This window comes from Sparus aurata, chromosome 7 (assembly GCF_900880675.1).
Source record: "Sparus aurata chromosome 7, fSpaAur1.1, whole genome shotgun sequence".
Taxonomy (NCBI): domain Eukaryota; kingdom Metazoa; phylum Chordata; class Actinopteri; order Spariformes; family Sparidae; genus Sparus; species Sparus aurata.
In genome coordinates, this window is record NC_044193.1 from 23,620,106 (window position 1) to 23,633,168 (window position 13,063).

At 42.4% G+C, this 13,063-nt stretch overlaps 1 protein-coding gene across 5 annotated transcripts in view; it reads right to left on the bottom strand.

Annotated features, from left to right (window-relative positions):
• Positions 1-13,063, bottom strand: part of celsr3 (cadherin, EGF LAG seven-pass G-type receptor 3) — a 106,081-nt gene that overhangs the window by 17,905 nt on the left and 75,113 nt on the right. For all 5 annotated transcript variants that reach the window (XM_030423384.1, XM_030423386.1, XM_030423385.1 and 2 more), the window contains 7 exons: positions 12,718-12,927; positions 7,171-7,369; positions 4,294-4,482; positions 4,021-4,207; positions 3,144-3,311; positions 2,179-2,305; positions 944-1,150 (listed from right to left, as the gene is read on the bottom strand). In XM_030423384.1, the coding sequence (XP_030279244.1) occupies positions 944-1,150; positions 2,179-2,305; positions 3,144-3,311; positions 4,021-4,207; positions 4,294-4,482; positions 7,171-7,369; positions 12,718-12,927 (1,287 nt within the window). The remainder of the gene's footprint in view (positions 1-943; positions 1,151-2,178; positions 2,306-3,143; positions 3,312-4,020; positions 4,208-4,293; positions 4,483-7,170; positions 7,370-12,717; positions 12,928-13,063) is intronic.

The window sequence follows — 13,063 nt, forward strand, 5'->3', positions numbered from 1 at the left end:
TTAAATCATCACCAAGCTGTTGGTCATCAATGGCTTTCGATGAGAGCAGGTTAACATTTAATATGTTTATGTGAACATGCGACTCTCTCCACCCTCATGAACTCCTATGAAGGAGGAATACTTCACTCAAGATACACTGAGCACCTCACATCTTTAAGTGAAGACAGGCAGACCTGTAAATCTCAGATTTGAAGGTTCAAAGAAGCTCAGAACAAATTCCTAACGACACGGCCAGAGTCAAAAATAGCAGCAGCATTGGCAGGAATACAGCCAGACGATGAATTTCACACTCCCACACACACACACACACACACACAGACAGACAAACACACAGGAACACAAACACTACAAGTTACACAGGAAAAGATACTAAAATATGCACAGGCGTGGACCGCTGTGAGCACTAACATGCTCTCCCAAGCATGATGTACATGAATTAGAGAACATATTGTTCGGCTAGCAGTAAGCACTCGCACTGTAAGATCCGTACAGTCGACTGTGTGGGGGATACAGCTTAATTAATTGGATTTCATGCTGAGTGAGCACATATTTTCAGTACCCTCTCTCCAAGACTCGCTGCTCTTTAAACACACACGTACACATTTAAGATACAACAAAGTAGAGAAAAAAAGGGGGAAAAGCATAGGGAACATTTGAGCACACTAGAAAGAAGTCTCACAGTGAAAAAAAAGGTAAAAAAAAGTAGTAATTTGTGATATTGCTTTGGAAAATGTCTGGATTCGACCTATACTGCTGTTCAGAAATGGTATATATTTATAATTTTTCCAATACTAGTGGCGAGCACATTTCAGTGTCTATAAAGTGTGGCTAATATGATAAAAAGAAAAATAAATTGTTTGCTCTTTTCCCCAAAGGGCAGGCAAACAAGCTAGAGGCATCATAAACAAGCAGAGCAACAGCGACACAAGCACACAACCCCTACCTGTTGTTCAGTCTGATTGACCCCAAGCAGAAACACCAGCTCTGACAAAAACATGGCCGCCGCTGTGTTCGAATGGATGCTCCTGGTGTTGGACTTGAGGCCTCGGAGGCAGGAGAGCACCAGGACGGTGAGGAGGAGGGCCAGCATCGAGACGCACAGAGAGGAGTATGTGACCAGGGCCAGCGTCTCCAGATCCCCCTCCAACTGCTGCTCACAGAGGGGAGGGAAGGGACGAGGGGTGGAGAGAAGGCAGAGGGAGGGTGTTATTGGATTTATAGTATTTTGGCGGGTGAAGATGAAAAAAGGCGGAAAGGAGAGGAAGCAGTAGTGGAAGAAGAAAAATGTGAGAGAAAAAAAAAAAGGCAGCCACAGGTGAGGTAAGAGTAAGACGAAGAAAAAGATGAAAAATCCGAAAGTGATAAAATGCTAGATGAAAGCGAATCAGTTCAAAGCGCTGAAGCGCTGCTTCAGTCTTGGCCACTTTCCCGCTCTCCTATGCCTGCCCTCCTACAATAACTATAACAGAGATGTTCAATTATTCGGGGAGCAAGTACACGGGCTAAAGAAACACAAGCTGAACCAGTCCCTGCAAACATTCGACTGCACAGAACACCCGCTGGCTTGTAACGCTAAATGTTAACATGTTAACACTGAGACCCCCGTCCCTCTGTATTTAAGCTCTCCTTCTCATTGCTCTGAACTAACACTGAGGGGTAAACATCGTACTGAAGTGCTTGAATCAATATAAATAATATACCTCTGGATATGTATGACTTCAAATCCATCCCAAGGCATGAGGTTTCCTGTCTGTATCTCTCTCTGTCTGACAAACCTCTGATGCATCATCACTTAGTATACCGCGCTGAGATGGGCAGAGGCTTCGCACTAAACCGTGAAAATCTTCTACAGCTGTAACAAGGCTTCCTTTAGGTTTCAGAGTGTCAGTCAGGGTTTAAGTCTGCAGGATTTCAAACTTTAACACGGACTGAATCCGGCAATTACTGGCTAAGATGTTTGAATGAAAAAAAAGAAAAAGAAAAAGAAAGAGGACTGACACACGGTTAAACATAAACAGGTACAGTATGTCTACACAGCAGTGTCACTGATAGGAAATACACAATGAATCCACTACAATTCTAATTATGATAGAGAGGTGTTTAATTTAATTAAGTGAGCATAACTGTGTGGTTCATATTGCCTGTGTATGAGCAGTTCTCCACTGACAGATCACTAACCTCTCTCTGTGAGCTGTCCATCAGCACGCCGAAGGTGCCCAGTCTCTGGCACTGACAGCGGACATGAGAGGTGTTCCTGTACACGACCATACAGTCCCTGACTGTCCAACAGCCTCCTATCTCATACCTGCAGAGAGAGACAGAGGGTTCACTTCATGATGAAAAGACTGACTATATACTATACTATACAATAAAAAAAAGATATGTTTATATATGTATATATATGTGTGTCTAATCATCAACATTTTAGAAGCAGAGTAAGGGTTTCTGGCACAAGTTCGAGAAGGGACAAGAATAGGGGTGCACAAGATATTGTTTCAGCATGACACTGCAGCGTGCAAATAATAGATTAATCTATAGGAGAAGTCTTTCAGATGTTAGATAATTTAGTCCAGTTGGGATCTTGGATACAGTGGACTTTGTTAGTGACACGCACAAGCAAACATTCGTTGATCATTTTATCAAACAAAGCAGTGCCTAAAAACCGCTCCCGTGCAGAATCAACCCAATCATCCGAGAAATGATTACATTTTCCAAATAAAGCTGTTCATGTTATCAGGTGATAATTCCAAAATGTCTTCACATCGCCTTATATGTCACAGAAAACCAAAATATCGCAATGTTAGTTACTGAGCAGCCCTAGAAAAAAGGATATAGAACATCTTTATAGATATTATAGATACATACTAATCGAATTAACATTATATTTTGATGTTAAAATACAATAGTTTCATCACAACATTATAAACTTGAATAGTACAGATATGTGGATTCGTTTTAGCTATATAAATACAAATTGTACAAATTTGTAAAGACGGTGTAGACTCATTGAATCTCAGTTCTATCAACAGTATCATCGCAGTGTAAAGCATCGTATACCATCACAAGATAAAATGGTAACAATGACCAGCCCTAATGAACCGCATGTGTGTGTCTGTGTGTATTCATGTTCAATCTGTACTCACTGACTGCTGTAGTTCCACTGCACACACAGTGGCTTGCTGCGATTGGCCGTCTCCAGCAGCTTGAATTCAAGCAGGATGGGCTGGTCCAAGTGTCCTCTGACAAACGTCTGGTTGTTGTAGACTGAGATACTGACCACCGGGGAGTTCATTACCGGGTGTCTGGGAAGCCTGGAGGAGACAGAGTGCAGAGTTACTGTACATCGGCTTGATCAGACATAAAGCAGAGCCTGGCGTCCTGGTTAGGGATGGTGAAAACGGTGTAGACACAATGAGCAGAGAGGTGTCGGATTGGTATACTAGACACAAGTCTTTAATGACTGTTTATTGACACCCACTGAATATTGGACGGTTTGTTACTTTGTAATTAGGCCCGGAGGTGAGGTGAGGAGGAGCAGAGGGGGAGAGGAGAGGAGAGGAGACAAGAGGAGAGGAGAGGAGAGGAGAGGAGAGGAAAGGAGAGTAGGGGGAGGGAAAAAAGGCAATGAAACCCTGAGAAAGAGAGATGTTGAGAAGGTGATATCGCCGGATGTTAGTCAACCTAGAAAACTGACTATGATTCTGATTGTCAGTTAATCACCTAAGGCATTTATTGAGAACATTTCTAGTTCCACTCCCTCGGCTATGAGGATTTGCTACTTTTGTGTCTATTTCATATCATTATCAACAGACGATCTTTGGGGGCTGGTATGAAGATTGTCCCCTCTGCATTTTACAGACTAAATGACATTCATTATTATGTTTTGATCGTTGATAAAATTTGTGCTACTGCATAAAAGTCACTTAGTAATCCAGATTTCTATATCCAGCATGCTTCCCATCCTCAGAGGGTTCAGAGCTGCTGTAATCAGATTATTAACGTTCTCTGATTGATTCTCACCTCACTCCTCGCCGGTCTGTGTGGTACTTGGGAGGGAGGGCGGCGCCCAGACTGCGATAGATCAGCATGATGACTATGGTGATGGGCTGCTCGGGCATCGAAATAGAGCGTCTGGCTGCGGTGTATTCTCCCGTCTGATTGGCTGCGATGCTGACAGGTTCAGGAGAAGCATTCTGAGGGCCCGAGGCTGAAATGGAAAAGTCTATGTGAGTATGTTCTCATATTCTCAGCTATTTAAACTCTCAAACCCTTAATTCGCGAGTCTCTTCTTACGATCTTTCTCCGTTCGCTCCTTCTCCTTCCAGTTGTGCTGCTGCTGTCGTTGTGACACCAGGGCGGCAGGAGGAAGAATCACGTGTGTGTACGGATCCCACAGAGCCTGACCGCGAAACAGGGTGGTGTGGTAACGTGGGAAACGCCGCCGCACATGGGTCCGGTTCTCCACGCGGTCGAGGTTCATGACTGCCAAAAAAAAGAGCAGCAATAAAAAACTGTTAACGTATGGTTCACAGAAATCAAATATTTATGATACCTTGACACAATTAGCGAAAGGTGACCACAGGCTGTCTTACCAGTGTTTCTCATGATAGTTGCTTCTCATTGTAAAGAGGCTGTAGAGAGCCAAAGTCCTGCCCCCTATCTCAAACTAACCTCTTTTCCAACAACCTTGACCAGGCAAAAGTACATTCTCATAGAGGGTTCTCGTCATTGATCCATATTGTAAGATAAATGACTACCTATTACTGTACAGCACATTACAGTCGAGTACTTTATCATTTTAATAGAGATAAAACAGCAGCAGCATTCAACAACAGCATTCTGTACGCTGTATACCATAAGCTACCGTAAGAAGCTGGTCGAGGCATGGCGGGAGCAGCGCTTTGTTGAAACCCTGCAAATTAAGCCGTCTTTTATCTTTATTAGTAAGATGATGAAATGTTAAAATCTTACAAGCAAGATCAGTGCAGTTCAGGAGAAAGATTACAGGAGCCTCGCACACATTAAGTGATGAAAGCTCCCGGGACAGAAGTTTAACCAGAAGTGAAGGAGGCGGGGGAGGACTTCTCTCTCTCTGTCATTATTACCCATCCTGTCCCTGAAGAACCAAACGTGGGAAATCACTTGGCAACTCTGCCTTGCTGGAAAATCTGCGTGTTTGACTGGAAACACTGATTTGCTCGAATGCCTGCTGAAGACGCTGAAACATTTCTCGAATAAAATGCACAACGGTAGAGGGAAAAAAAACACACCATAACCCTCCAGCGGCCACACTTGTTTTAATTGGTCCAAAGCCGCGTAAGCTAGAGAGTGGCCTTTAAGCTTTCCGACAGCTGATAGCCACAACATTATTGTGACACTTGATCTGCCAATTTTCATTCAAATGCGGGTTGTGCAGGGTAGTGTACTTCTTCTGAACTCAAGAACACAACTCATTTTCCATTTCACAAACAATTTAAGAAGAAACCCGAACTGCCCGTGTCAATAAACCAATTTACTCTCAATGGAATTCAGAGTTTAAAGAGCCAATATCAAATCCATAAACACACAAACACACACACACACACACACACACAGGTGCAGAGACACAGCCGTATTATGGGAAATGAGGTGGCGAACAGGAAGTACATAGTCAATGTGGAGTGTTCAATAATGAGCGAACACTTGATCCAGAAAACAGAAGTGGAACAGCACTCTATGCAGACGGATGAGTATAGAGTGTGTGGGTGTTGGTGTGTGTGCAGAAAGAGTGTATGTTTTTTTTTTTTTGGTCGGTCCACGGAGAAACAACAGGTGTATTAGTAAGATAAAAATTAGGATTTGGCAGTCAAATGACTGGCAACAACAACAATAAAACCCTTTAAAAGGAACTTATTGGAAGCTCACACATGGGTCTGTTTCAAGTCAATCCATATCCTGAGATCATTAGCTGTCTGTGTGTGTGTGTGTGTCTATGTGTGTGTGTGTGTTTGTGTGTGTGTGTGTGTGTGTAGCAGTGTGAAATTTAAAGTTGGCTCTATTTCTTATTCCTTCTGCTGTCACTGCTGTTCCTACTCCTCTGCTGCCTGTCTGGGAATCTGCATCAGGCTGTTGGTTGAAAGTTGTTTAACAGCAGTTTGGGTGTTAATCCAAAGTGGAAGCACGTACAGTGATGTAAAAGAGAGATGAAACGCACACAGAGAAGACATAAAAGCAGCCATGTCATGGTCTCAAGCTTATTTGGTATATTTTCTTCCAGTCTGAGATGAAATGTGTTACCGATATACACTGAAAGAAGCTGGTGAGGCCAGATACAATAGTTGGAAACTTTGATTAGTTTTTGAGCGTACATTATTTCATAGGAATTCAATCTCTGTGTGTGTGTGTGTGTGTGTGTCAGTGTAGCTAAGAGCATTAGCTGAGTGTGAAATTCATTGTCTGGCTTCATCCCTGCCTGAGCTGCTGCTGCTGCTGCTGCTATTTCAACACCTATTGTTGTATGTGGTCCAGATTATTTAACAGTGCAGAGCGAAATGTACGAGTGACAGGACGGCAGAAAAACGAAATGACAGATTGCCACGCCTACGCACAGTACACGTCAAGGTGTGAGTGAGTTTTTCATTTACGGCAAATGCCAAAAAAAAACTAAAAAGCCGATCGTTTCATGTGTTCAGTAATTCTGTGTGTGTGTGTTGGGCATCTGTAAATATAAATGATGTATATTGGCCAGTGCTACAGCATGTCAGGCTTTTTTGTATGTGTGCTGGAAGCATTATCTGCTTTGTGTGTGTGTGTGTGTGTGTGTGTATGTGTGTGTGTGTGTGCGTGCGTGCGTGCGTGCGTGTGTGTATATGTATGTATGTATGTGTGTGTATGTGTGTGTGTGTATGTGTGTGTGTGCGTGGGAGTGTGAAATTCATCTCTCTGTGCTGCTGCCAGCGCTCTGGCTGTGCCATCATAATTTGCATTAACACTGTTCATCTCCCAGTTTCACAATGAGTCATTCTAGCTGATTTCACAGCAGTGATTTACAGTATTATGAGAGAAGCTCAGCAAATCGTCTGTAAAGATTAAGATTTTGTTACTGTCTTATTCTGTTATGGGGTCTTACCGGGGATTAGCTCTTGTGTTTGAGTGACAATAGCTGCATGTGTGACATCTTTCCGAACTCACCCAAGTTTGGAGCAACCAGCGCCACAGGGTTGAGGTAGGTGAGCTTCATGTTTTGTGCCAGGTTTTGGGCGTACTGCTCCAGCAGCTCCGTCAGCTCTCCTGGACCACCACCCGGGATGTGGTTCTGACTCTGAGCGAGAGCCCGCCAGAGCCCAGAGGTACTGGGACCCAACAGCACGCTGCAGCCCCGGACAACGTTCTGGAAGAAGCAGAAAGATTAAACGATTAATGATTTTTGTCTGAGGAGTCATCATCCACAAGTGCTCATGTATTTGAGAAAAGGGAAAAGAAAACAATTTGATAGAAGAAAAAGTTTAAAGTTATCAAATGTGTCGACATCCTGGATCAGGGGAGGGAAAGAGAAGACAGGAGGAAAGAGGATCTTTTTTCTGTCCAGACATAAGCTAGAACTAGCCAAAGACTGGAAGACAAAAATATGAAATATTCATTGTAACTGTGTAGTACAATGACTTTTTACAGCAGGGGTCGTCATCCCAGAACACTCAGATACAGAACCTGCTGAGGTGCATGGCGGCAACAAGCAAGAAGGATTTACACCTGGATGAACCTGTGAGCACTGCTGCTGAGTGATAGAAAGACAGTTCAACTCAGTATGCATCAATCATCAGTTTATTTGCTTTTGTAAAGACTATGATCAAGGTGGTTATGAAGGTGGAGGTGGAGGAAAGATGAACACATTTCGAGGGAGAGGAGTCTTAATAAAGCCTCAAACCCACGCACCAAGTCAACAGCAACGAATGTCAGGGTGGTGAAGAGCGGAGCAAAATAAACTGATAACTTGATATGGAGCCACACACGTCTGATGATGCATTGCAGCCTTGTAAAATATTTTGAGGATGCTGGGTGTAAAGCCTAATACAGCAAGTAAGAAAAGAAAAAACTTGAGTTTGTTACAGATTCCAGTCGAGGAGAGAAGATATTAGATTTCGGTGTCCTTGCAAAGCCGCTGCCGTCGGGCTGCTGTGACCGGGAACACAAGCCAAAAATTACACACAGAGCTGAAATGTAACATCCAAAAAGGTCTTGGCCTCAATTATAGCAAGTTTCACCCTGGTCTGTGGACATGTATGCACAGTGGCTCCATTTCCATGCTTTTCATGGAATATTTGTGACTCTGAATCGAGGCCTGTCAGAGACAGTTAAGACTGCGCAGTCTTGTAAAATGTTCTGAACAAACAAGGAGTAATATCAGAGAGACAGAGAGAGAGACTGCAGTCTTGTAGTCCGACCGCTTCAAACACAATAAAGCACTGCAATCTCACATGATGCTCTGGGGAGGAAAAAAACCTTCAGACCATCAAGGAAAATTATACACAGTGCAGTACAGGAGAGAACGAAGTGAAGTGTAGAGAATGCATGAGAGAGACAAAGCCACAGAAAAAAGGTTACACTCGGCTCAGAAGGACAAGAGAAATAAACTAAAATACAGATGTGATGAGGCGGAAAATGTGGAAAGGAATTGTTGGAGGCACAAGACAGAGAAAGGATGAAATGGGCGATTTGGTGGCATCACAACAGACACAAACACAGCCTTGGATTGGGGACAACCATCGCTGAACTACTGTTGAAATGTAACAAGTTTTAAACAAGTCATGTTCAGTCTCTTTCACCGACTTCTCTCGTCAGTCTATGACTTTCCCTGAAGTTGTAGCGACAGGCGACAAATTGAAAGGCAACACTACCTTTAGTAAAATTAAAAATGTGTCTGGATTTGAACATAGTAGGAAATATTTACAATAATTTAAGTACACAATTCAGCAAAATGTTGAAAAAGGTCTTGTCATTTCTAGACATTTCAATGCAGAAATGTTACACATGATAGTTTAGAAATGATTGATGAATCATGTTTAACATTTTGTGAGGCGTGACATTTTATACTCTCGGAGCCTTCGATGACATCTGCGGTGATTTATTTTGAAAGAAGAAGTCAAACGTGTCTCACCAGCCGATTACTGTTTTTCGGAGCCACTGTGGCACATTGTGGCAGATGATGCAACACAGTACACATTGTGAAGGGAGGGACTGAAGAGCTTGAAGAATGTGAAAAACACAGCCGTGTCTAACCATTGTTTCTGAACCAACATGCAGCCAATAATTCCTTTCCCTGAAGAAGCACATTAAAGCTCAGTCCAGCTTCCATCATTTGTTTGAAATTAAGTCACTATCTCTCAGTGAGAAATGTCTCAACACTGCATGAGCTCATATGGCCCGTGTTTGTCGATCGAAAGGAAAAGAGTGATAAACAGTGAAGACCAACAAAAGGAAAGGGGTTTTAAAGAGGCAGCAGATGTCAGGATTACAGACAGCGAATGAGGTGCAGGCGTCACACAGGCAGCATGGATGACAGACTGGAACATAATGCTAGTTCAATCACTTCCACAAACAGATTAGACTGTGTGTGCCACTCAAACATGTTGTCTTATCCAAACTGTTTGGGAACAAATGGCTTTTATTAAGATTCTCATTTTCATTAATTCAGTATCCCCTCTCACCCTACAGACTTCACATGAGCATTGTGCCAGAGGCAATTCGAGACGTGTTTAGTGGCTGATGTAGAGCGTATAATACCCGAGTTCTCTTTCAATTTAAGACACATTTGTCACATTTTTGCTCTGCACTTCATGAGACACAAGCTCTATCTGGGAAGACAGCAGAATTCAGATTGATTGTATCACGTCTTGAACATGAAGCATTTTCATCTTCCACCGTTCCTTGTTACACTGATGTGAAAACACTTTCCTCCCTGCCTCCCTTTGTTTCTCCTGCAGCCACAGGGCTCCGTACCCACCGCTGGGTTACTATAGTGACTGTCTACTACATTACTGCCTTCTACATTACCTGTTTCCTACCTGTCTGCCCTCATAGCTGCTGTTTAAAGTGAGCTGTCAAGTATTATCAGATATATATATATTTTTTTGTTGTTAAGAAAAATAATGGTCTGTCTGCAACTCCACTTCAGTGCTGCCAGGTTAAAACCAGAGCCGCGTCATTAACTCAAGACGATGAGGCGTAGGCGACACGACTGTTTGAGTCCGAGGTTGAGGTTAAAAAGGAGGTGAGGTTTTGTTGCGGTAACTGCAAGCCGGCGATGAAAATCATTGCTTTACTATTGAGGAAGCATAAAGTTGCTTCATGCTGCTGTGAACCAGCAAACTGATTGTTAAAAGATATTGGTCATATTTCTGATTCCGTTGAAGGTGAAGTAGTTCAGTGAAATGTCAGGCAATGTACCGTATTTGAACTTCACTCTGATGCTTTTGAGTGTTGAGAGGTGATAATGTATGATATTTTTTCAAAAACTGAATAAACCATCTGTTCTCAGACTGTTTAAAGCTAGAGGGGTGGCAGGGTCCGCCAAATATACACAAAGTAAAACTGAATTAATGATTTTAAGCAAATTTAGCACATTTTTATTTAATGACTCTTTAACTGACAGATACTAAGAACAGGGAATAATTCACCCTTTCAGTTAAAGAAACTGGAACAATCAGCACACTTTACTGCAGTGTGCTGATTCCATTTCTCTTTTGTTCGGTACCTTAACTGGAGACACAGCGTGTATGTTGGAATTCACCATGTGCAACAAGTGTGTCTTGAATCAGATAAATGTGATTGCCTTTTTATTTTACCGTTCACCTCTGAGGGAAAGGTACACTCCTCTCTCTTTTACTGGCTGAATTTACAGCATAGAAGATATAATGCGACGACCATACCTTGTGCCGTGAACTAAAACGAGTTTCTTATGTGGAGGAAACAGAACGAAGGTAATGAAATGCGTGTATGCATTAATGAAACGGAATATTATAACACACAGATGACATTTTTCTGCTCAGACTTTCAGATGTTGCTACCACAACCACTCAGTTTCTATGGCAACGGACATTATCAAGCGCCGAGTCTGTTTCAGCACTGCAGGGTGTGGCTTCTTCTGCTACAGTGGTCATTAAGTGGCTAAATTATTGAATGCTTCCCTCTGTCCACTGTAGTCCAATTGTGAGAACAAAAAAAATTTTTTTTTTAACTGGCCACCACAACCCCCATAAATATTTATGACTCGCCTCCAACCAACTCACTGAAATGAAACATCAGGTAGTGTGAGAGCATCATTTAACACCCCGAAGAGTCCTTATTTCTGACTGAAACACTACTATTGCTAATGCTACTGATAATTACTAATAATATATATTACTGGCACTGCTGGTAAACAAGACAAAGCAGTGTATTGTAGCGATTTGTAAAAATATGTGCTTGATTGTTAGCCAAGTAAAGATTCAAATGAAAGTCCTCATGAATGTAAATATTCACATTATTGTCAGCATGCAGGACGTCCATCTCACATCGCCGTTTGCATCGTGACAAGCAATTTGTCAGTTGCTGTCACACATGCCCGTGAATTGAAACAGTAGTTGGGGTGGTATGCGCTTCATATCTTCTGCCACTTACTTGTAATATATTGGCATTTCTCGTCATCCAAATTTGACATATGGGCTAAATATTTATAGTAAAGTGATATGCAGATGTCTTTTGGCGCCAACATGCTAAAATGAACCAGTGATAGCTCCTGCGTCCTCAGCTGAAGGCGCTGTATCAGGTAAAATGAGACTCTCGGTTAATACCCGGAGATGACATGTTGCAATATTTCATGCGCTGCTGTCACTGCATCTCCATAGCAACATTACCTCTCATTTCGAAAAAAAAAGACATCTTGTTGAAATAGTATCTAGCTGCTGGGTTTGTACCTCATAAAAGGAACCGTATATCATATCTACTTGTTTTAAAAAACAGCAGCGGTTTAATGTCTTCTGGCAGATTCTGTGCAGATTTGTGGTCGCTGCTCACAGTTATACAGAGTGGTAGTTAGTTCTTAAAACAACTAAAATATTGTACCAATAATAACCATATCCATTGGTGATGGGAGAACATCGAACCCAAAAACTGACACGCTCCAGACACTGCTATTCCAAAATGTTCATCAGCTTTGTTTGTTTCACTTATCTTGGTTGACAATGCCAATTAAGTGCGTTCAAAGCAGGGCTGGAGCTGTGGCAGTGACGGCTCTCATAACATGTTTGGATTTTCACACATTAATATCAACAGCACAGGCTGATTACTGGCTTCACACATCAATATCAGGCTTCGCTTTCAAACAGCCTCTCACAACTTGCACATTTACTGTATCCTGAGCATCGTTTCGGTTTATCCCTCACCAAATATTTGTGGTTTGATGTGATATGTTAAGCATGTTTAATTATCAAAACATCACTACGACTACAAATTAGACAATTTCTAGCCTCTCTCACTCTTCGTAAAGTGCTTTTCATAGTATGATTAATGTTCCATGAATCTCTGTCTCCTGTCGCAATGAAAATGCTGCTGTTTACTCTTTTCCCAAAGGTTTCTCTTAGAACAGTAAGGTGAATCATATCAACCGATACACACCCTGTTAATGGCAAATATATTCCACCATGTGTCACGGCGGGAGAAACATGAAGGCTTCGGATTTGAATTGTCTGTTCTTCCTCTTACCTCGTTGAAATGTGCGTCCTGAGTAGCGGTGAGTCCGAAGCCGTTCTGCTGCGTCTCGAAGGTCAGGAGGCGGGACAGCAGCCGTTCGGCGATCTGCAAGTCGTTGCCGTAGAGTCGAGCGGTTGCCTCGGTGACGTCACGGAGCTGGTGGGCAAGTTTCTTCTCCATGATGGTGTTAAGCTCCGTCTCATTACGCTCCAGAGAATCGAGCTAGAAATACATCAGACAAACGTGAAAAACTGATGCCCATTTTACATGTAGATAAGAGTAACTGGGATTTAATGTGACAGTAGTAATGTTTAGAAGTACCACTGAATGACCAGATTGATATTGTATTGTGGTGTTG